This window comes from Rhinatrema bivittatum, chromosome 9 (genome assembly GCF_901001135.1).
Source record: "Rhinatrema bivittatum chromosome 9, aRhiBiv1.1, whole genome shotgun sequence".
NCBI classification, from domain to species: domain Eukaryota; kingdom Metazoa; phylum Chordata; class Amphibia; order Gymnophiona; family Rhinatrematidae; genus Rhinatrema; species Rhinatrema bivittatum.
This window is the reverse complement of record NC_042623.1, coordinates 37,750,962-37,775,105: the sequence shown is the minus strand read 5'-3', so window position 1 is coordinate 37,775,105 and position 24,144 is coordinate 37,750,962. Positions and strand designations below refer to the sequence as shown.

The 24,144-nt window shown below is 44.0% G+C and overlaps 1 protein-coding gene across 2 annotated transcripts in view; it reads left to right on the top strand.

Moving 5' to 3' along the window:
* GOLGB1 (golgin B1) overlaps positions 1-24,144 on the top strand; it is a 137,418-nt gene that overhangs the window by 25,672 nt on the left and 87,602 nt on the right. For both annotated transcript variants that reach the window (XM_029616979.1, XM_029616978.1), the window contains exons 6-10: positions 7,488-7,667; positions 8,191-8,313; positions 12,510-12,623; positions 19,029-19,898; positions 21,465-21,633. In XM_029616979.1, coding sequence (XP_029472839.1) covers positions 7,488-7,667; positions 8,191-8,313; positions 12,510-12,623; positions 19,029-19,898; positions 21,465-21,633 — 1,456 coding nt within the window. The remainder of the gene's footprint in view (positions 1-7,487; positions 7,668-8,190; positions 8,314-12,509; positions 12,624-19,028; positions 19,899-21,464; positions 21,634-24,144) is intronic.

Below are 24,144 nucleotides of genomic sequence, written 5' to 3'. Positions count from 1 at the left end.
GGTCGTCATTGGTAGAAGCAGCATGAATAAGCTTTGCATATTAGTGTCACTGGTGATAGGGATGGGAATGCGCAGGGTGGTGAGGAAAGCAACCTTATCAGGACCTGATACAGCTGCATCACATTCTTTGGGGTGCTCCCACTCGAACCTTTTATAGAGCTGTAGAATAATAGTATGATCCATGTGTGTGCCTCTGGTTCCTCTCTTAATGCAAGGAAGTGTTCTCGTTGCTGCCTTTGCTGTGACTTGATAGTATTTATAGCCAGTTCACAACAACATTCCTTTTCAGTAACATTTGTATAATTGGACTCCCATGTCCTACTGCTAAACACTTCTATAGTGCTACTCGACATATGCATAGTTCTTTGAAATATAGACTTGTAACAAGCTTAGAATACATGTTAAATTTTAGCTGTACAATCCGTTAAATTGACTGCTGTAGGTTTCTTTTGTCTCATACAGGTATATGTTTACTTACTGTGTACTCAGTGTTCAAGGCTCACTGTTCATTGTTTGTTGCTGTATGACGCTTATCTAACTCTATAACATTTGTGTCATGTACGTATTGAAAAATTAATAAACATAAAAAATATTCTTATTATATGAATATCTGCTATTGTGTCTCTTTTGTTGTACCCACTGCACTGGGCACATGAACTCGGGACCTTGTATGTGCATTACTAATAATAATAAGATTACAGCGCTAATGTGTGTTAACGCATATTGATAATAAATAGTCCCCACCGAGAATAATGGAGCCGGTTTACAAAAAATGTTCATTCCCTGTATGTACCCGGATCAGTCCAGACTCCTAGGTTTATTCATCCCTGCCAGCAGATGGAGACAGAGAAAAGCCTCGCTGACACTGCTTGAAAAGCCCTGGTGCCACCTACAGTAGCTCAGTATTTCTTTGTCTCCAGCAGATGGCTGGTGCATAAACCTGCAGTATTTTTCTTTACCCTTGCTTTTAGAATTTTTTTCTCTTATTGGGTGAGCCTTTCCTCCCAGGGGATGGGTTCCTTGTGAAACCCTTTCTTGTTCGGTTGAGGTAGACCAGTTAAGGTCCAATTTGGTACCGTGAGGTGTACATCTGGTGGTCCAGATCCCTCCCCTCACGAGGCCGGCTGTGCGGCTTCCAGCCCTCCTCCTTTTTCTTTCAGGGGATTCCCTCCTTCTTCAAAAAGCTGATTTGCGCTGAACTGCTCCTTTCAGCTTAGGAGGGAATCTCCCTGCTTCTGGTTTTGTTTTTTTTTAAACTTTAAACACGTTAAAAAAAAAAAGACAAGTTTTTGTGAAGAGGAAGTCGGCTGAAGGGTAAGGCTCCGAGGCAATTACCCCCCCATCCCCCACGGGTCACACTGATTTTTAGGTTTTTTATTTTTAGATTTTCTTTTTGGTCTCAGCTGTTTTCTCTTCTGTCGGCAGGGTTCGAGGCTCGGCATGCTGCGCGTGTGGAGCGGTCCCAGCGTGACTCAGCCGTTCGCAGCTGTGCTCGGGTTGCGTTTTGGGGGGGGGGGAGGGGAAGGGCCCTCCCTCCTCCTGGGGGTTTCAAAACTCCGGTGCTTGTGTAAGCGCACAGCTGCCGCGGTTGAGCCATTTTTTCAGCCTCCCTCAAGGAGCCGGATTCGTGCATGCCACCATGTTTGGAGGGGGATGGGGATTTGCCACTGTGGCTGTCCCCGGTTCACCCCGGTCCCCCCGATGCGCAGGGGGTATCCGGGGGGGGGGGGGGCAGATCAGGCAGATCTTTTGCCTCAGAGACCTGGTGGCGACCAGACCCCCCCATATTGCCTCTGGTGTCCTTTTTCACCTGATTTTATTCTCCTGCTGCACCAGGTTTATCTGGCGCACAGGAGGGTTTAGGGGAGAAAGGCTGATATGCACGGAGCAGGAAAGAGACCTTGGGGTGATGGTGTCTAATGATCTGAAGTCGGCGAAACAATGTGACAAGGCGATAGCTAAAGCCAGAAGAATGCTGGGCTGCATAGAGAGAGGAATATAGAGTAAGAAAAGGGAAGTGATTATCCCCTTGTACAGGTCCTTGGTAAGGCCTCACCTGGAGTACTGTGTTCAGTTCTGGAGACCGTATCTCCAAAGAGACAGAGACAAAATGGAGGCGGTCCAGAGAAGGGCGACCAAAAGGGTGGAAGGTCTTCATCAAATGACTTATGAAGAGAGATTGAAGAATCTAAATATGTACACCCTGGAGGAAAGGAGGAGCAGAGGTGATGTGATACAGACTTTCAGATACTTGAAAGGTTTTAATGAACCACAGACAATGACAAACCTTTTCCGTAGGAAAAAAATCAGCAGAACCAGGGGTCACGATTTGAAGCTCCAGGGAGGAAGACTCAGAACCAATGTCAGGAAGCATTTCTTCACGGAGAGGGTGGTAGATGCCTGGAATGCCCTTCCAGAGGAAGTAGTGAAGACCAGAACTGTGAAGAACTTCAAAGGGGCGTGGGATAAACACTGTGGATCCATAAAGTCAAGAGGCCGTCAATGAAGAGTGGGTGGCTCGCCAGAATGACGGCTACTGCCTGGAGATAATACCCTTATTCAATAAACATACACATGGTTACTGTGACTCCATCGCTCTAAGCTTTAACAGCAAGAGGAAATGTGGAAAAAAGGATTTGCACTCACAAAGCAAGGGAGTAGCTGGCTTGTTATGGCAGTTACTACCCCAAACCAAATAAGCCTGATACTTCACTTTCAATGCATATCCAGCATAGCTCTCTGCTTCAATGGCAGGGGAGGAGAAAACTAATACTTCACGCATATCCAGCATAGCTCTCTGCTTCAACGGCAGGGGAGAAGAAAAACAACCAATAAGGGCTGAATAACATAGTCTGGGTAAAACAAATAAGCATGGGTGTAGCTTGCTTATTGCGGTGGTTACTACCCCTACTACCCCTAACTAATCAAGCTTGATATTTCACTTGGATGCAGTTCCATCACTGCTCTCTACATTAATGGTGGGGGTGGAAGGGAAATAGAATCAAAGAGCTAAGAGAAACAGATAAGTATGAGAAAAAAAATGTGTGAAGCTTGCTGGGCAGACTGGATGGGCCGTTTGGTCGTCTTCTGCCGTCATTTCTATGTTTCTATGTTTACCTTTGCCTCCAGCTCATCAGGATCGGGGTCTGCAGCCTTCGGGTTCTGATGCAGGGTCCGTGCGGCCGCGGGAAGCCAGCATCCCAAGGGTGCCTATCGCCGGAGGGGCAACAGGAGGTTTACAGGTCCCGATCCCTCTGGCAGGGGCAGTGCAGGGTTCCTCAGTGCAGGCTCTGGCTTTTCTGGACCCAGATCAAGGTGATGACATAGGCATGCCATCGATGACAGAAGGGGATGATCCCAAGATACTCTGGTTATTCCAGAGGGAGGATCTGGCACCTCTGCTTCCACAGGTCCTTGAAGAGCTGGGTTTAAAACCCCCTCAGGAAGTTCCAGAATTGGTTGGGGCAGACCCTGTTCTGGACAGTCTTCATGTTCCTCCTCCTGCTTTCCCGTATCATAGGTCAGTGCGACAATTGATTGAGCATGAGTGGGATTTCCCGGACTCCGGTTTGAGGGTAGATAGGGCTATGGCCAAGCTCTACCCGTTGCCAGAACAGACCTTGGAGCTTTTTGCGCTTCCGCAGGTGGATACAGCAGTTTCTGCGGTCACGAAGAAGACTATGATTCCGGTGGAGGGGGCCGCGGCCCTCAAGGATATCCAAGATCAGAAGTTAGAGCTTCACCTTAAAAGGGTTTTTGAGAGTGCCACCTTGGGGCTCCAGGCTGCAGTGTGCTTCGGCTTTATGCAGAGGGCATAGGGGCAGAGGCTTTATGCAGATGGCAGAGGGTACAGAATTTTCAGGATGCACCTCCTGGTCCTGACACGTCTGCAGATCGCGTGGAGGCATCGGTAGCGGATGCGCTGTATCACTTGGTACGTTCACTGTCGCGTGTTGTGAGTTCGGCAGTCGCGGCCAGACATTTACTTTGCCTCCGACACTGGTCGGCGGATGTTTCTTCTAAGGCCTGATTAGGTTCTTTGCCTTTCAAGGGTCATCTCTTGTTTGGAGAGCAGCTAGAACAGCTCATCAAGCAACTGAGTGAGACAAAGGTACATAAGATGCCGGAGGACAAGCCAAGGAATCGCCAGGCTTTTCAGTCCAGGTCCCACTTCAGGGACGCCAGACGGTCTCGTCCTTCCAGAGGTCCCATATGGACGCAGTCACAAAAGCCTTTTCAGCACCTGTGAGACTCCAATTGGGGCCAGTCCTTTCGTGATCTCAAATCGGTCAACAGGTCCTTAAAGATTCCACGGTTTTGCCTGGAGACGCTACGCTCGGTAATTGCGGCAGTCCGCTCTTGGGAGTTTTTGGCCCCCCTGGATCTGACTGAGGCATACTTGCATATCCCGATTCACCCAGAGCATCAGCGGTTTCTGCGTTTCGTGGTGTTGGGTCAACATTTCCAATTCCAGGCTTTGCCTTTTGGTCTAGCGACGGCTCCTCGTACTTTCCCCAAGGTGATGGTGGCGGCGGCTCTCCGACGCGAAGGGGTGTTGGTGCACCCTTATCTCGACAATTGGCTAATTCGAGAGAAGGTTTTGGATGGCTGCCGTTCGTCAGTTCAGAAAGTTGTTCGCCTGTTGGAGTCTCTCGGATGGGTGGTGAACCAGACGAAGAGTCACTTGGAGCCATCCCAGGTGCTGGAATACCTCTGAGCTCATTTCGACACCAGCCAAGGCAGGGTGTTTCTCACTCGGGAGAGAATATTCAAACTACAGTCACAAGTTCGCTTGTTGGCGTTGAAGGTACCACAAGCCTGGGACTTTCTACAGGTTCTGGGGTCGATGGCTTCAACCCTGGAATTGGTACTGTGGGCCTTCACACATATGTGTCCACTTCAGAGAGCCCTGTTGGACAAATGGAATCCCCTGTCGCAGGCTTTTCATTTACCAGTTTTGCTGGATGCATCGGCACAGAACAGCCTATTGTGGTGGCTACAGTCTTCCAATTTGCAGTGTGGAGTCAGTCTAGAGGTTCCGGAGTGGGTGGTTCTCACTACTGATGCCAGTCTCTCTGGTTGAGGAGCGGTCTGCGAGCGACAGTCTGCACAGGGTACTTGGTTGGCGGTGGAAGCCTCATGGCTAATCAGTCAGTTAGAGAATAGGGCGGTGTGGCTAGCCCTTCAAACCTTTCTCCCCCTCGTCCAGGGTCGTTCGGTCAGGATTCTGTCGGACAACGCCACAACGGTTGCTTACATCAGTCATCAGGGCGGGACAAAGAGCCAGGGGGTGGCAATGGAAGCGCAAGAGTTGTTTCAATGGGCAGAACGGTAATTGGTTCAGCTAGCAGCTAGCAGCTTCTCATATCGCAGGGGTCAACAACGTTCAGGCCGATTTTCCTCAGTCGTCAGAGCTTAGATCCAGGCGAGTGGGAGTTGGAGGAGACCGCGATGCGGCTCATCCAGAGAAGGTGTGCTTGGATGATTCTACGCAGCATGCTCGGGAGCTTAAGCTGTTGGATGTCCGCAGAACCTTGCTTCGCTATCTCAAGGTTACTAATGAGTTCAGGAGGTCTGATCATCTTTTTGTGTTATAGAGCGGTAGAAAGAAGGGTTCCCATGCCTCCAAAGCAGCTATTGCCAGATGGCGTAAGGAGGCTATTGGGTCGGCGTACATTCTAAAGGGCTGTCCAGTTCCTGATGGTTTGCGGGCCCACTCGACGCGGGCTCAGGCTGCTTCTTGGGCAGAGGCTCAGTTGGTGTCTCCGCAAGAGATTTGCAGAGCGGCGACTTGGAAGTCGCTGCATACTTTTCCAAGGCATTACAGATTGGATTTGGGATTTTCTGATTCTTTTGGTGAAGGTGTCTTGCGAGTGGGACTCTCCAGGTCCCACCCTCTCTAAGAAGCTTTGGTACATCCCAGGAATCTGGACTGATCCGGGTACGTACAGGGAAAAGAAAATTTGGTTCTTACCTGCTAATTTTCGTTCCTGTAGTACCAACGGATCAGTCCAGAACCCACCCGAGTTACAAGGGAGAGTCTCCGGTCAGCTATAATCTTTCATCAAACTTCCGTTCTTTGTTGTAAATTTACAAATTATTAGTTGTTTCACACGTTTTTTAGTCAGTTTATTGCACATTGTGTTTTCAGCTTGGGTACAGATCAATTCTGAGCTACTGCAGGTGGCACCAGGGCTTTTCAAGCAGTTTCAGCGAGGCTTTTCTCTGTCTCCATCTGCTGGCAGGGATGAATAAACCCAGGAGTCTGGACTGATCTGTGGTATTACTGGAATGAAAATTAGCAGGTAAGAACCAATTTTCCTTTAGTATATTATTGCACTCTGGTAAAAAGGCCCTTCAGAAAAGGGTAATTAAAACTAATTAAGCAAATGGATGGGTTATAAGGAAAGGATTATAAGAACAGGTCTCTTCCTTAGAAATGAGAGAATAGGGTTCGATATGGATTACACTGTATGACTTTAAGAGTCTTGCAGTGATGTTGCAGATGATTTAATTATTCCCAGAGCAAGTAATAGAATAGGGAGTTAGGCAGAGAGATGTAGATTTCATCAACATCTGAGAGAGATGTTTTGGGTTTTTTTGTTAAATCTGAGTGTGGTTAAGCTATAAAATTTAGTTCCAGAAGGAGATTCTCTTAACATGGACATGTTTAAGGGGAAACTGGAAAAATTTAGTCTTAAAAGATCGGTGATCTAACAATCCACTTGGATTATGTAGGTACTGATGAAGGGAAAGATGTCGTTTTGGGGGAATAAAGTAGTTTTTCCATTGAACACAAAACTGCTATAGCAATTAATGTTTCATATTAACTTTCTATTATAGAGACACCCCCCCCCCCCCCCATCAAAACATCAGTAAGAAAGAGAGCGCTTTCCACATCTGGCCCAACACAATGGAACTCTCTCCCGCCAGATCTCCGGCTCGAAAAATGCACGATTACATTTAAAAAAAGACTCAAAACCTGGTTGTTCACCCAAGCCTTCTCTTGCTCAGACGAACAGTAGTGTCTTTTTTTTTTTTTATACCTTAGAGTCCGTTATGCTGCTCGCCACTAGAACAATATCTCTAGCATTCTGTTCTTTATGCAGACGATTTTATCAATATTTCCTCTTTATTACCTGGGTCCAGTGTCCTCTCCTTAGACACCAGGCTATATACATTAGTTAGTATCCGGCCCGCCGCCTAAAGTTCTTCCAGTTATCCCCATGTTAAACCATGTTACTTGGATCCAAGTTTGTTCATCCTTGTTTTAATGTAATGCATTCTTTTGCGCAGGTTTTTGTTATAATGTAAACCGAAGTGATTTGTAACTTGTTACAAGAATATCGGTATATAAGAGTCCTAAATAAATAAATAAATACTGCAAAGAAGGGTCAGTTTGATGGACGTTAGGTCTTATTGTATTGCTGGCAGTAGCCTTGGTGGTGACTATTTTTATTTTATTCTGCTACTTTTTGTATTTACAGCTGAGTGGAGAGCACAGTTTCCAGCAGGAGCAGCACGAGGAACTTGAGGCGTTGAAGCTGCATCTGCAGGAGAAGGATGCATCCTGCAAGGATCTGCAAGAAATGGTTGCCGGCCTGAAAGAACAGCTAGAGGCAACCAAACAGACTCTAAAGCAATCTGTGGCGCAACACACAGAACAGGTAAGGTGTCTGTAGAACAGAGGTGATCAGTAGCAAACAGAAAGGTAAGGTGACCTTGGGGGCCACTTTTGTGCCAGCTGTTTGAGACAGGGAACAGAGCCTTCCATCGCAGGGGAGGGTCCCATGAGCGCTGCTGGCAGCACCCTTCAGAGCCACTGCCAGGAGACACTCGAGACCAGAGCAGAAAAATGGGGAAAATAGCAGGAGAAAAATGAAGCTGTACTTTAGATGATATTCAACAAATGCAAAACAATTCTCAAAAATATTTCAGAACTCTGCTGAAAAATATTTGTTGTGTCCTTGCATAGCTATTATATTTCTTTAAAGGAGTTGTAGACTACAGTTTTACAAATTAAAGCACAAGAATTATAAACTTCAAATAAAGCAAGTATCCTCAGACAGAGTCACAGCAACAAGAGCCTCAAAGTCAAGAGTAATACAGTCCAGGATATTAACAGGGGCTGAAAGCTCTCCTACCTGATTCATGCAGCTGAGTGGGTATTTCTGTTCCTTTGCTCCCCAGCTTAGTTCCCTGCAGCAGGTGATCCAGGAGAAAGATATCCGTTTTCAGGAGCAGGTCCATCACCATGAGGAGGAGCTTTTGCAGGTAGCTGCTCAATCAAAAGCTGGAGCCGAAATGCAGCAGGTATGTAACAGGCAAAGCCATCGCAGTATGCCTCTATTTAGGAAGCTGTCTGGCATGCAGGAGGAGTCAATTAGTGGGTCTGTATTTTTATGAGGCATAGAAAACGCCCCCCCCAGATTATGCAATTGACAGAGCATTTCCCATCTCTTCTTCCACCCCTATACATTAGTATGGCACAGGCAGCCACTTTTATACCCAGAATCTGTATGGGATACAGACTCCATTAATATACAATAAATCCCTATAGGAAACAATACATTTTTTTCCCTGTATCTGATACTGTGTGACCTAAAATCAAGACTATTATAAATTCAAAAAATAGTATACCATTTATGCAACCAAACACTTCAACTAAAGAAAACATGAAAAGGCAGGCACAATCTAAGAGGATAACTTTATAGCAGTGTGCATTGGACTGAAATCTGAATAGTATGTATTTGCAGACTTTAGCCTGAATTTTCAAAGCAGTTTTCAAAAGCCCATTTACGTGCATAAAACTGAGTTTAATGAGTGTAAATGCTTTTGAAAATCAGGTCCTGAGTGTATTATGGAGCAGCAGGAAATAATAAGCAAACATCTGTTCCATCGACTAACATACTGCATACTGCCTCCCTCTTCTTTTATGTTTAGTGTTGACACATGTAGGGAACAGCAATCCAGTTTGTACCACTATGCATGGCAAAGAGATGTGGTGTTCCCCCTCTTTTTTTAATATTTATAAAGTGACCATGAATATGAAATTCCTTGATGCTTTCTAATATTTTTGCCTACTTTGCATAGAGCAGACTTTTAATCTTGCCTTGTCATTGTCTTATTTGTTTTAGTCTGCTCATTTTATTTTTTTTTCTATTGTATATTAAGTATGTTAGTATTGAATTGCATTGATTTTATGACATGTTTATTAGTTATGTTTTATTTTATCTATGTTTCACGCTTTGTGTTATATATGTTCTATATATTGTAAATCGCTTAGAACTTGTTGGTGTAAGCGATGTAATAAAGCTCAATAAAGTTAAAGTATAAGTCATGGTCTGCTATTTTATTTGTTACAATGTATTAACCACCTTTTTGAAAGTAAACTTTCACCCTGGGCCATGTACAATGGTTTAAGTTACTGGTACACTTAAACTGACATAGAAGATATTACACACAAATCTAGTGGCATTAGACACACAACAAATCTATCACGAATGGTGCACATGAGTAAGAGAAAGTTGATTTAATGATATTCCCTCACCAGTTAAAAGCCAGTTGCATAATTGGTTAGGTTAGAAGCAGATTGGATGATTGCGAAGGGCAACTTTCTTCTGATTCCTATGCCAGAGGACAGCTTGATGAAGTCCCAAACAGCTTATCCTGTAGTTCAGGAAAACTTTTACTAATTTTGCTTAGGATTTCAACAGTTTACCAGGCTTTATAGAACTTCTTGCCTCTGGGGACCAGAGCTCCCTTCTTCATGTTCACAAGAATCCTAGCGAGTCTGGCAGAGTTGCTCACTCTTTGAAAAAAGATCTAGTAAACGTTTCTGAAACTCCTTTTGCTTTTGCGGTCTATTTTCAGTCTCAAGTCACAGTTAACATTTTATATCAATAGTTTTCTGATATCTCCCTGCTATCTTTTCCACCGAACTAGTTCATTCCATTGTCAGAAAAAAATCAACTGCTTCATCAAATTCATAATTCAATTGGGGTAAAGGATTTGAAACCTCTACATGGAGATAAAATCTGAGGTCCATATTCAGCTGCATGAAGTCTGACTAAGTTAGCTAAATAAACTTATAACTTGTAATGGATATTTAGTGGCACGGGTGCACCACTGAATATTCTCGGCTATCTGAAAATTAACCATATCAGTTTATCCGGCTAACTCTACAACTGCCTCGAAAGCAGTCCTGTAGTTAGTCAGATAACAGTGATTCCCTGTACGTACCCGGATCAGTCCAGACACCTGGGTTATGCCTCCGCACCAGCAGATGGAGACAGAGCAAAACTTTGACGGGCTCTGTCATATACCAGGGTGCCACCCACAGCCTCTCAGTCTTACTCTGTCTCCAGCAGATGGCAGATGCATAACCCACAGTCTCTGGGGGCTCCTGATGGGGTAGTTGTATGGTTTAGTTATAGTCAGGATCTTGTTGTATGGTTTAGTTATAGTCAGGATCTTTTGTTAATTGATCGGTTTAAAAAAAAAAAAAAAGAGACAAGTCAGGTTCCTTGTCATTGAGAGCCTCCCAGGGGGTTAGAAGGTCCTGAGGGGACTATCCCCCCTGGTTGAGGCCGCTGCTCAGGGTCGAGGACCCGGTCCCTTCGGGGTAGCAGCATCGGGGGTGATACCGGGGAGCCTGGCTCACTCACCCCCCACTGGAGCAGGAGCTCCAGCACCGAGGACAGCGATTGGCAAGTGCGTCTCTGTGTAAAAAAAAAAAAAAAAAAAAAAGAGACTGGTGCGGCTCGAGTAGTGGATCCTATGCGGGCGTCGGTCTTCGACCTTTTGGGATTCCTTCAGGCAGGTCGTCCTAACGGTCTCTCTCGCAGTTCCCTCCAGGTCCAGGTGGTGGCTCTGGCTTGTCTTTGGGGTAAGATCCAAGGGGGTACCCTTAGATTACACCCCTATGGGACGCGGTTTTTTTCGGGGGGCTAAGCATTTGCGTCCTCCACTGCGTCACCCGTGCCCTTCCTGGAACCTAAACTGGCTGTTTTTGGTCCTTTTGGTCCTATCCAGAGGGCGACACTGAAGGTTTTCATGCTGGAAGTGGTATTTCTACTTGCGATCTCTTCGGCTAGGCAGGTATCCGAGTTGCAGGTTGTCTTGTAGGAAGCCGTTCCTGTGGATCTTGGATTCGGAAGTGTTGTAGAGGACGGTTCCCTCCTTTTCGGCCAATGATGGTGTCTTCTTTCCGTTTTGAACCAGTCTTCTCTAAGGGGGAGTGGTCTGATCCGATAGCACGGGTTTTATGGAACCTGGATATTCGCAGAGCGCTGCCACGATATCTCAAGGTAATGTGCTTCTGACCATCTTTCTTTTGGGGAGTGGTCCGAAGACAGGAAGAGCAGCCTCGAATCCTACAATAGCTCTCTGGCTCAGGGAGGCCATTGGGTCAGCATTTTGCTATGTGAGAAGGCTGTACAATGGGCCTTCGGGCTCCTTCTACACGGTCTCTTGCCGCTTCTTGGGCGGAATCTTTTCAAATGTCCTCTCAGGAAATTTGCAGGGCGGCGACTTAAGCATCGTGGCATACTTTTGCGTGGCATTACCATTTGGATGTCCAACCTTGACTGCAGGGGGATTTGGCGAGGGAGTGTTCCGAGCGGGCCTCTCTGGGTCCCACCCTATGTATCTTAGCTCTGGTACATCCCAGGTGTCTGGACTGATCCGGGTACGTACAGGGAAAGGAAAATTAGTTTCTTACCTGATAATTTTCGTTCCTGTAGTACCACGGATCAGTCCAGGGACCCGCCCATATCTGTATGTTGGTAATTCTGAACTAGCGGAGAGTCCGCTCGGATGTTCTGTTCCTGGATATTGTTATATCATTTGTTCACTCCTTCTGGGTAATTTGTTACAGTTGGGGTTTTTTTGGAGTCGGCTTATACGCAAAGGATAGTTAGTTAGGTAGTTTGGTTGTGTTCCATTCTGCTTTGACATTACGTAAGACTGAGAGGCTGTGGGTGGCACCCTGGTATATGACAGAGCCCGTCAAAGTTTTGCTCTGTCTCCATCTGCTGGTGCGGAGGCATAACCCAGGTGTCTGGACTGATCCGTGGTACTACAGGAACGAAAATTATCAGGTAAGAAACTAATTTTCCTATATTGGCATAATTTTCAGCTAAGCTAACCGGATACCTTTGCTCAGCCCTGGGACACTCTCTCATTAATTCAGCTATGTTTTTAGCCAGCTAACAACTGAGCTGGATGAGTCGGGGGCGGTCTAGTGGGTGAGAAACAGTTTTTCCATCTAAGTCCCAACTTGGGCAGAAAAACCCCTTTGAATATGGACCTCAAAGTATCCATGAAGCAGTTCAGATGATCTGTGCTACATTTATTATTTTATGGATAATCTTACATCAGGATTGAATGTGACTATCAGCAATGCCCAGCAAACAAGGAAGCTCCAAGGCTGATGTGATGTATATGGTGTCATGCATAGCTACCAGCCTTGTTGAAGCACATGTTATAGTCTACCCCTCCCTCCCCAGGCACTGAGGACACTGCAGAGGAAGGAGGAAGAGCAGGAGGAGGCATTGCTTGCACGGGCTCGGGTGGTGGAGATGTTACAGCAGGAGCTCGAGAATGCTGATCAGCAAAAACAGGTATTATAACAAATGTCATTGCTGCTTTTGTTTCCCCCTTTGTGGAATGCATCCCTTTTAACTAGAAAGCAATTTATTTAAGTAATGTGTGGAACACACTGTAGTTGTAAAGCTACCCCCCCCCCCCCCCCCACAAACTGGAAATCGGACTATTTAAATCACCCGCCCTTCAAATCTGCCTAATATACGTTCCACCCGGGCTCCTTGAAAACAACCCATCCCCACTGATTGAATACATTACCAAACACTTAGACATAAATGCACCTGCAATTATCCTAGGTGATTTTAATCTCCATGATAATCTACCATTATCATCATCCTGTGATTCCCTACTGGCATCCTTGAATGCCCTTGGCTTCAAACAAATAATCGCTTAACCCCACACACAAGCCAGGCCACACTCTTGATCTCATTTTCACCAACCCCCTGATCCAACCTGAACCCCCTACTTGCAAACCCATCCCCTGGTCCGACCATTTCCGCATTGAAACCACCTGCTGCATAAAAAATGCAACCACTCCCACACTCACAAAGAAAACCATTCACTTCTGCCAACCATGTAAAACAGAGGACCTCATCGCAGCCCTCTCATGCGAGCTTCCCAAACTAGACCTAACTGACGCTGAATCCGCTCTCTCCTCCTGGTCTCAACTTACCAACACTGTCGCCAGTAATGTCTGCCCTACGCAATCCCATGAAATTAACCCTGAAAATACTAAAAAGAAACCCTGGTACACCCCTGAACTCAAAACCCTGAAATACAATCTCAGGAAACTAGGAAAAAAATGGCGTAAAGAGCAATCTCCTGCATTACAGGCCAAGTCCCGATCCTACCGCAACACCTACCGAGAAGCCATTGACAAGACTAAAAGAGATTTTTATGCCCAAAAAATTCAACAACTTCAATTTAATCCTCGTGCCCTCTTTGAATTTGTATCCACACTAACTAAAACTACTCCCACCCCCTCCCCGGACACCGATGACAAAACCAAATGTGTAGAACTCACTCTATACTTCCACAATAAAATAAAAAAAAATCATGGCACACTTCCCCCCCACCTCCACGCCCATCAATACCCCAATAACAAACACCACTGCCACTATACCTACGCCTACTACATCCCATGCACTTAACTCCACTGCAGTACTTAAGTCATTCGAGACTACGACACCCATGGAGATTGAATCCATCCTCAAGAAGATCAACCCCGCAGTACACCCCTCAGACACTATCCCCACCCAATCACTCCTCACCATCCCTAACATAATCTCCCAACCCATTTCCAATATCATCAATTGCTCTATATCTCTCGGCATAGTCCCAAGCCAACTCAAGCAAGCCATAATAAAACCCATTTTAAAAAAACCCTCCCTTGATTCTTCCAACCCTGCCAACTACTGCTCCATCTCCAACCTTTCCTTTTTATCTAAAATCCTTGAAAAAACTATTAACCGGCAGCTGACTACCTGAATGATCATCGCATCCTTTTCCCCTCCCAATATGGATTCTGCAGACACCACAGCACCGAAACCCTCCTCATCTCCCTTTCTGACTATATCCTGAAGGCCCTCCTGGACATATCCTCAGCATTCGATACGATCAACCACCACATCCTAATTGAACGCCTAAAAGGAATTGGCATTTCCGGCTCCTCCCTCCGCTAGTTTCAATCATACCTAACCAACAGGCAATACAGAGTGAAAATTGGGCATTCCGAATCCAAACTAGTTAACCTGTCACAAGGTATACCTCAAGGTTCCTCACTGTCTTCAACCCTCTTCAACATATACCTCCTTCCCCTCTGCCATCTCCTATCCAACCTTGGTCTTCCGCACTTCATGTATGTGGATGATGTTCAGATCCTCATACCTATTACCGATACATTACCCAAGGCTATGAAGACATGGGAATTGGCCCTAGCAGCCATTAACACCCTGCTCTCAGACAACTACCTTGCGCTCAACACCTCTAAAACAGAGCTCCTAATCATCTCACCGTACTCTAACCACCTCATCTCCCCATTTTTCATCTCTCCAACTCTCCCCTCCACCTTTTCCCAACACGTTCGCAGCCTTGGCATCACCCTAGACAACCATTACAATCTAAAAAGGTTCATTAACGCCACCCTAAAAGACGGCTTTTTCAAGCTCCACACACTGAAAAAACTAAAACCCCTCCTTCATCTAAATGACTTTCGCACCATTCTCCAAGCCACTATCCTATCCAAAGTTGATTACTGTAATTCCATTCTCCTAGGTCTTCCTAAATATGCTATCCAACCGCTGCAGATGCTCCAAAATGCCACTGCCTGTATTCTTACTAATGCCCACCGAACCAATCATATCACCCCTGTCCTCAAGCACCTACACTGGTTGCCAATCACATCCCGGATAATATACAAGTCCCTCAACATTATCCACAAATCCCTCCTCAATCAAGACATGCACTGGTTCAAGGAACACCTATGCTTTCGCACCCACGACAGACCCACCAGAACACAATATCTGTCTACCCTGCACACACCCTCCCCCAAACTAACAAAACTTATAACCACCAAAGAACGTGCCCTCTCCATCGCAGGGCCTGCTCTTTGGAACAGCATGCCCCCCAGTCTGCACCAGGAATTGTGTCCAAAGAAATTCAAACAGAACCTCAAGACCTGGCGCTTTAAACAGAGATTCACCTGAACCTTCTCATCCTCCACCCCCTAATACTTCCTTCTCTCCCTCTTTTGAATATTCTCCCTCAAAATTTACCTATCCATGCAGCTCAAATTGCATTCAGCTAACCCCTAAACACCATGCAGATTACCCTTTAACACTCTGTAGTACCCTCCATGCAGATCTTCCACCATACAGACAAATCCTTAACAATCTACTAAAAATCACACCCCGATTTCTCTTACTGTGATCCCTCCTGATTGTATTCCCTGCCACTAAGCCTCAAAGTATCCTCCTGAACTTATCTAACCCCCCCATAAGGTTCTCCACCTGTGTACATCTCTCTCGTTTCATAGCTCCCCCTTGTATGAATGTATAACACTAAACGTAAATTACTATTTTCGTCCTCCCCCTCCTGAAATACATGCTATTCAAGCATAGTTAATCTGTTTGCTGTTTCTTCTTGTTTATTGTAAAGCCTGTCGCTTCCACATGTTTCCTTCCTCCCCCGCGTGAATTTCACGCTATGATTACATGGTTCGCCATTTGCTATTAACCGCTGTGTTCTCTGTAAAGCCTGTAGCTGCGTTATGTTATATGTAAACCGAGGTGATGTTCCAAACGTGCCCCAGTATATAAAAATACTTAAATAAATAAATAAATATAGACACCCTAGCTACTTGTTTGAAGCATGAATCTGAAAACTGCTTGCATTCAGCACACAGTATTTTACAGCTCTGGCCTGTGTTAATATACTTTTAAAATGTTTTATTTTAAAGTCTGTTTTTTTAAACGAGTTATGCTAAACATTTTGTTATGCCTGACGCTATAAATTGGATAACCTAACCTCATGTACTACAAAATCTTTCCTGTTCCAATAAAAGTTTTCTGTGGATATAAATTTGCTTATGCCACAAATATTTTATAAGGTTGCAACTTATAGATGGCTTAGATATAGCATGAAAATAACTCTCAAATGTAATTGTAATTGTAAAATACGAAATCTATTGCAATAGATTCCACTGTAAAGCTGTAAACCGGTGTGATAAAACTAATTGAACATCGGTATAGAAAAACAAACAAATAAATTAATTAATTAATATCAAAACGGACTCAGAAGATTCCAGGAGCTCCTTAACTCCCTATATCCTTCTGAAATGCCTAAAACACCTAAAAAGGAATATAAACAGACACAAATTTAAGTGGTTTTTATTTTACTTGTAGAGGTTTGGCCCCAGCAAACAGCTTTTCAAGATGGCTATTTGGGTTTGTCTGATGGAATCTTGGTCATTCTGACTGGTATCTGCTTTATCAGCAGAACTGCCGAGTGGATATCAAAACTCACACCAAAATGTAAATCAACCAAGCAAGGAGTGTGAGAACATTACTTTAGATATGAATGTGTTCATACAGAACATAGGTGCTCTAATACCAAAGAGGTCATCTTGCATAAGTGTTTGAATTTAATATCGATCCAACAGGTATCCAGTACAATCAACGTATAAAAAGTCTTTAGTTCATCACTGTGCCTAGCAAAGAGTCCTCGTTTCAAACGTTATAGTCCCCCGACTCTAGCTCAGTCCCTCCCAAAGAAGCTGGCAGGCGAAACACGGCCATGTCGAGGGACTATAACATTTGACACGTGGACTCTTTTTGCTAGGCACAGTGATGAACTAAAGACATAAGAACATAAGAAATTGCCATGCTGGGTCAGACCAAGGGTCCATCAAGCCCAGCATCCTGTTTCCAACAGAGGCCAAAACCAGGCCACAAGAACCTGGCAATTACCCAAACACTAAGAAGATCCCATGCTACTGATGCAATTAATAGCAGTGGCTATTCCCTAAGTAAAATTGATTAATAGCCATTAATGGACTTCTCCTCCAAGAACTTATCCAATCCTTTTTTAAACCCAGCTACACTAACTGCACTAACCACATCCTCTGGCAACAAATTCCAGAGCTTTATTGTGCGTTGAGCTTTTATACGTTGGTTGTACTGGATACCTGTTGGATCGATATTAAATTCAAACACTTATGCAAGATGACCTCTTTGGTATTAGAGCACCTATGTTCTGTATGAACACATTCATATCTAAAGTAATGTCCTCACACTCCTTGCTTGGTTGATTGGCAACTGCTTTAACCAACAGGGTTTTCTTTTGGGGTTTTTTCCATGCATATCAGAGAGCGTCAAAATTGGGTCCTGTGCATTTCTGAAGATTTATATACATGGACAGGAAATGCATTCAGCCAACCAGAAAACTCTCTCTGCCATCCATTTTACAAAGTATTATAGCACTAAGATTTGTTCTACCGCATCGTTCCCCTTCAATCCCTGCCATTTCAGTTTAATGGCCTGTAGACTGAAACGTTTCATAGTTGTCCCGCTGGTAAGAATGAAAAAAAACCAAGCAGAGATCCATTAAGATCAGGCTACTTCTGCTTGCTTTACAACTGCAGTATATCTGAGGTTCCTTAAGTGTTTTCTTTGCTTCACTAAAGATACTGAACACTTTCCCCAGTACTGCTAGTAGGGTGTAGAAATATTTTTTTTCACTGTTTACCCCTTGCAAGCAGCTTGCGATGCCTTTTACATAAGGCAATCATTTTACAGTCGCTGTTGCGATGGTTTCCCATCCTAATATCAAGCAGAAAGTTTTAAAGCAGGGCTGGCCAACTCCATCCCTCGAGAGCCACAAACAGGCCTAGCTTTCAGGATATCTACATGAATATACATGAGATAGATTTGCATCCAATGGAGGCAGTGCAATGCTGAGTTTGTGATCTGTGTTGTACTGTGCCAGCCAGGTAGAAATGACCATGAAAGAGCATCAGGCATAATGAAATATTTACCTGGACTGTACTAAAGTTTACAGTCACATTTTTTTTAATTATAGCTCCTCCTCATTTGCTGGCAGTAGTTTGTAGGGCTCTGTTATGATTTTTTTTTTTTTTTTTTTGCAGAATAGGGTCTAGTTTATTTAAAGAATGTAGCTGTGATTGGGAAGCATGTGAAACAGTTTCCGTCCTTATCCCTGGGCGTATAATAGGACTGCACCCACAAAGGCGCATGGGCGGTTTTCGGTGTATAGAAGCTGAAAGTTGGGGATCAATGTGTGGAATTTGAGCTTGAGGCACAGTTACCAGTTCTGTGTGCACATGCTGAAAATGTTATACAAGGATGCAGTGTGAGCTGGGAGCTGTGGGAAACGGTATCTATAATTGAAGAACAGGTTTGTGTGAATGAAGCTCTATATCCATAAGAGGTGACCATGTATTGGATTTTGAGCTTGAAGTATTGCTACCCTTGGTTTGTCCCAAAGCTTGACTCTGTAGGCTTGGGGAAGGGGAAAGAAAATATAAAGGTGAGAAATGTACATGTCTGATCGAATAGTACCCACAAGTTGAAAGTCTGACCATTTTAATGAATTTGGAATGAAGCTGTGGTTTTAATACTCTCCGATGTGGCTCCGTCCATTTGGATGAGCCCTGTTAGCATTTGGGCTTGTTTCAGAGTGTTCGGGTATGAGCAGGAGATGCTGGTTAATGTATTTGGTGAAACCGTATAAACAGGAAGGCTTTATGAGATCACTGTGTATGTCCTAATAACGTTTGTGTTTGATAATTTCAGACCATGAGAACTCTGACAGGGATGGAAATTTTTTTTTTTATATATATACACAGGTTCTAGGTGGAAGTTCTTGCTGTTTTGAATACATTTCTTCTGTCTTGCTTTCCACAGATTCTGTCACAGCAGTTCCGGGAGATGGAGGCTGAAGTGAGCTCCCTGAAAGTTGAACTGGACACAGAAAGAAAGACTTCTAGAACCATGGTGGAAAAATCAGAAGCAGAAATGAAGGCGAAGGAGAGGTTCCTTCATCAGATGGAGGATGAGGTGCAGACGCTAAAGGAGCAGTTGGAGGAAGCAAAGAAAGTCTGTGCTAATATGGATTCTGAGAGAAACATCCAGAATCAGAAGTACGGAGAAGAGGTTCAGAGCCTTAAGGAGCAGTTGGAGGAGGCCAGGAGAGTCCACACTGAGCTGGAATCTGAGAAGAACATCCAGGAACAAAAGCATGGACAGGAGGTGCAGAGCATTAGGGAACAGTTGGAGGAGGCAAGGAGAATATCTGCTAATGTGGAGCCTGAAAGAAACGCAAGTGAAAACCATGGGGAGGAGATGCAGAGCCTTAAGAAGCAGCTGGAGGAGGCCAGGAGAGTCCACACTGAGCTGGAATCTGAGAAGAACATCCAGGAACAAAAGCATGGACAGGAGGTGCAGAGCCTTAGGGAACAGTTGGAGGAGGCAAGGAGAATATCTGCTAATGTGGAGCCTGAAAGAAACGCATGTGAAAACCATGGGGAGGAGATGCAGAGCCTTAGGGAGCAACTGGAGGAGGAAAGGAGAGTCAAAGCTGATCTGGAGTTGGAGCTAAACATCCAGGATCAGAAGCACAGAGATGATATGCAGAGCCTGAAGGAACAATTGCAGGAGGCAAGGAGAGTCTGTGCTAATGCAGAGTCTGAGAAAAACATCCAGGAACGAAATAATGAAGAAGAGCAGCTGGAGGAAGGCATCTCCACTAAGCTAGAACGGGAGAGAAATGCCCAGGTACTCCAATCTTGGGGAGATATTAGAGAAAATTGCATGTTTCTGTCTCTTCACAAACTAGCAGTTGCTTGGGTGGTCTGATCATCTAAATATAATTGTAAGTAATGATTTAATCTGTAGGAAATACGTCTAAGGATAGACAACTTCATCGTTGCTTGGGAAGAGGTTTCCTGATAAGTCACTAGTAAATTAATTTATGATTTTACAAAATTAACTTAAATAATGATAACAGCAGGCAAAGCAGATTATACACCCATTGGGAGAAAAATAGGTAAGGAGGAGTTGAGGAAAGCATCGGTAGAGGAAGCTATTGCACTATTGGGGAGTGGGTGGATGACACAGGTGAGAAGTGTTGTAAGAATTCCTGAATGACAAAGCACGGTGAGGAAAGTGTTCTTACTGGGATGCAGTATGGGGAAGCTGGATAATCCTTGCCAAACACTAGCGTTTAATCTGATTCATTTTCCCTTTGCAACTTTCCAGGTTTCTTTTTATGTTTCTTTCTTAGAGATTTTTATTTATATTGTAGCAGATAGGTGTGTGCAAGAATTTCGCTTGTAACAAATACGGTGAGAAAATAACAGATTCCTCAGTTGCTAATAGTTCACGCTTGTGGCATGTTTTTTTCTTCTGGGTTTTTTCTTTTTTTTCGTTCTTTTACAAATCTTGGACTTGGAGTAAGTAAATGCATGTGGGTGCCATACAATTTTCCTGCCATTTGTAAAGGATATAAGTCAATTCTTATCCCTAAAGAGGTTACCATGGGTTTTGGAAAGAAACATTTAGAATCTCCCAGGAAATTCAATTAAAGGTTTTTATTTAGCCAATTGAGATTTGCAAGATTGCTGCTTTGAGCATCTTACAGCATTATCCCAAGTGATCTTGCTTTATGTGCTGAGCAGTCACATTTTTTAGGGTAGAATCAAACTCCTTGCATTGGAATGGAGGAGTAGCCTTAGTGGTTAGAGCAGCGGGCTACGAACCAGGGAAACAAGGGTTTAAATCCCACTGTTTCTTGTGACCTTGGGCAAGTCACTTTACCCTCCATTGCCTCAGGCACAAAATTAGGTTGTAAGCCCTCTAGAGATTGGGAGTACCTGAATGTAATCTGCTTTGACGTGCTTAAAAAGTGGAATATAAAAATCTAAATAAAGGTGGGAGGCTCTCTGGTTTATAAAGTCTCGTGTCTGGCCTTGACTTCTAATAATGAGCCCATGCTGATATTTATCAGTCTGTGTGCATAGACATTCCCTTTCTTCCAGTCATCCAGCTGTCTTCTGAAGAGTTTTCACAAGTATCGTTGAAGATCCAATTTTGCTGATCTTTTGTTGTTCATGAGTTCTTGGGTAATGAGAATGCTGGAGAGTCCAGCTAATTGCAGAACAAGTGGGAAAATCTATTGGAGATTTAGAGGTTATTACATAGTGAGCACAGAAATAGACCCAATTGGCCTATCCAGTCTTCCTATTTGAGATTCTTCCACTGTAGGGTAGAGCAGCATGCCACGCTGCGTAGGTTCTGTATCCTGTGTGAAAGTCCTTGATTGATTCACTTTATCTTCTCCAGACGGTTTTAGGTCAGACAGTGGTGGTGTTGGAAGAGAAGGAAAGCGCCTCCCAACTAGTTTCAGAGCCAGAAGTGACGTTACTGCAGAGAAGAGTAATGGAGTTGGAAGAAGAAAAGACGCGTTGGACGGTTCACATGGCTGACTTAGAGGAAGTGAAGGCTGAAAACGGTACAGTAAGATAGTTTGACTTTGGAATCTTGCAGGAGAGCTGGTAGGGAAAGGTAGGAGTAAAGTATATTTTATTTATTTATTTATTTATTTATTTAAAAGCTCTTCTGTACCATCATTAAGTTAGATAACCATCACAACGGTTTACAGCAAGGCACGATAATGAAAATATGAGTGGTATAGATTACAAATTAATCATGTGCCATCATAGTATGGTAACAATTCATTACAATATAGACTATGTGTGTAAGTTAAGCTTGTGTATTGGGAACATATTAGGCGGTTTGAAATTAACATTAATATGCATTTGTAGGTTACAAGTAACAACTTCTAGTTTGGTGCGTCCTTATCAATCAACTGTTTTTCTCCTTCTCTTTATAAAAGGCTTGTTTAAAGAGCCAGGTTTTCAGATTGGTTTTGAATATTTTCAAATTTCTCTGCAGCCTTATTTCGAGTGGCATGGTGTTCCATAGCACGGGGCCAGCCAGTGACAGTGCTCTTTCCCTTACTTGCGTGAGGCGTGTTGTTTTGACAGAGGGGACGGTTAGTAGAGCCTTATTAGCAGATCTCAGGTTTCTTTGCGGGACGTGTACGCGCAGTGCAGTGCTATACTTGCTATAGATTTAGGCAACTTCTGTTTTTGAGATCAGCAGATAAGTCCGTTCTTGAAGATAACCATAGTGAATTGTCCTGTGATATATTTGATCCAAGACCTGGTTGAGTTGCATACAGTGCCTTCTCTAGGCAGAAATATTTGTGGAGGGGAGGGCATTAGGAGGTATGGAGAGTGGTAAGCCAAAGTGATCTACATATCGTACCCACTCTCTAACAGCACGGTCCCCTGCCTTTAAACTGGCTAAAAAAAACCACTAAGAAAAAGTTCCAAGGGACATCTGTGTAATAAAGAAACCCCTGGCCAGTTTCAACTACCCAGTAAAACTAGCATTAAAATTATTGATAACATCATTTAGCCAAGTCTATATCTGAGTGAAATCTGGTATCTTTACAATATGAGACAGAATTGCAATATAAACTCTGTACTGCCAGTTCTCAAACACACACTCCCTATGTACAGAAATTTCCCCTTACAAACCCATCATACAAAAAAAAAAGTTCAAATTCTGGTGTCACCTCAGTAACAGCAAAACATCCCTCCACTGCCAGAAATACAGAATCCTGCAAAAAAAAAAAAAAAGATATTCAGAACCTATACAGCAGACCTGCGAGATCATAAGAACACAATGTCCAAGAAGTCAAATGGTAGCAGCCCTACCTATGAAAAGGCGGCAATGCAAATATTATATCGGGCCTAGAAAACACCAGCTCACTTCCCATTGGGGAAAAAAGAACAAGCCAGACTGCTGCACAGGAACTACACACTAGCAAAATCTCTTACCTTGGTCACAAAAGCAGAACACAGGTTGACCCTCACCTAATAAAGAATAAGACTACAAATTAGAAAGAAAAACATGCAGTCAGAAAATGAACTGGAAAACCCAAGATGCCAGATTATATATTTAGTGCAGCACTGGAGAAAGAAAAACTGAAATGTCTCCTCTTATGTTGATCAAAATACAAAGTGGACATATTCCAATCACTAAAAAACTGAAAATAAAATGCTTTTTCTACCTTTTTGGGCATTTTATTTTTTTATAATAGGTTTGGTTCAGGTCACTCATTGTTTTCTCTTCTTGGTCTTCTAAGTCTTTCCAGGGTCTGCTTTCCATTTTCTTGTCTCCTATTTTCTTTCCTTCATTCCCTATAATGATTTCTGAAGTGATCTTTTTTTTTCTCCACTTCTTTCTTCTCTATCCACTCATAGCTATATTTCACCTCTGCTTCTCCTCCTTTCTCGCTATCCATAAAAACATAAGAACTCCCTTTGTGGGTCAGACCAAGGGTCAGTCAAACCCAGTATTCTGTTTCCAACGGCCAGTCCTCAATCTCCCTCATGTCACCTGTTATCTACCTACCAGCTTTCCATCTCCCAGTCCTCATACCTCCCTAGCCTACTATTTCCCTTTCTTTTGTTCCCTGGTTCTCCCTTTCCCATCCTCTGTAAGCACCACCATCTCTCCTTTGCCTCTGTTCCCTCACTAGCTCCAGATCCCTCATTTCCATTCTCTCGCCTACTTCACAGATTTGTCCCTTTCGTCTCTCTCTCATCCCTTCCACAGCCTCCTGACCCTTTCTATTACCTTTCAACACACTCCAGTCCCTGCAGGTCATATCTCCACTCCTCTCCACCCTGCCTCACAATCCCCAGCTCATCTAACACACCCTACTCACATCCTTCACTCGGTTACCTAGGGATATTAAAGTGAGACATGTCTACAAGTCTTCACATTCTCTCCCATTCCCTGAGTGCATGTTTTTCCTCTCCCACCCATTCCCTTCTCATATCTCCCCTCCTTCCTCATCATACTCTCTTCTCATCTTTCTCCTTTACTCTCTCCAATTTTCCCCATCTCTCCTTCCCCTCCTCTTACAATCGATCCTTTTATTTATTTA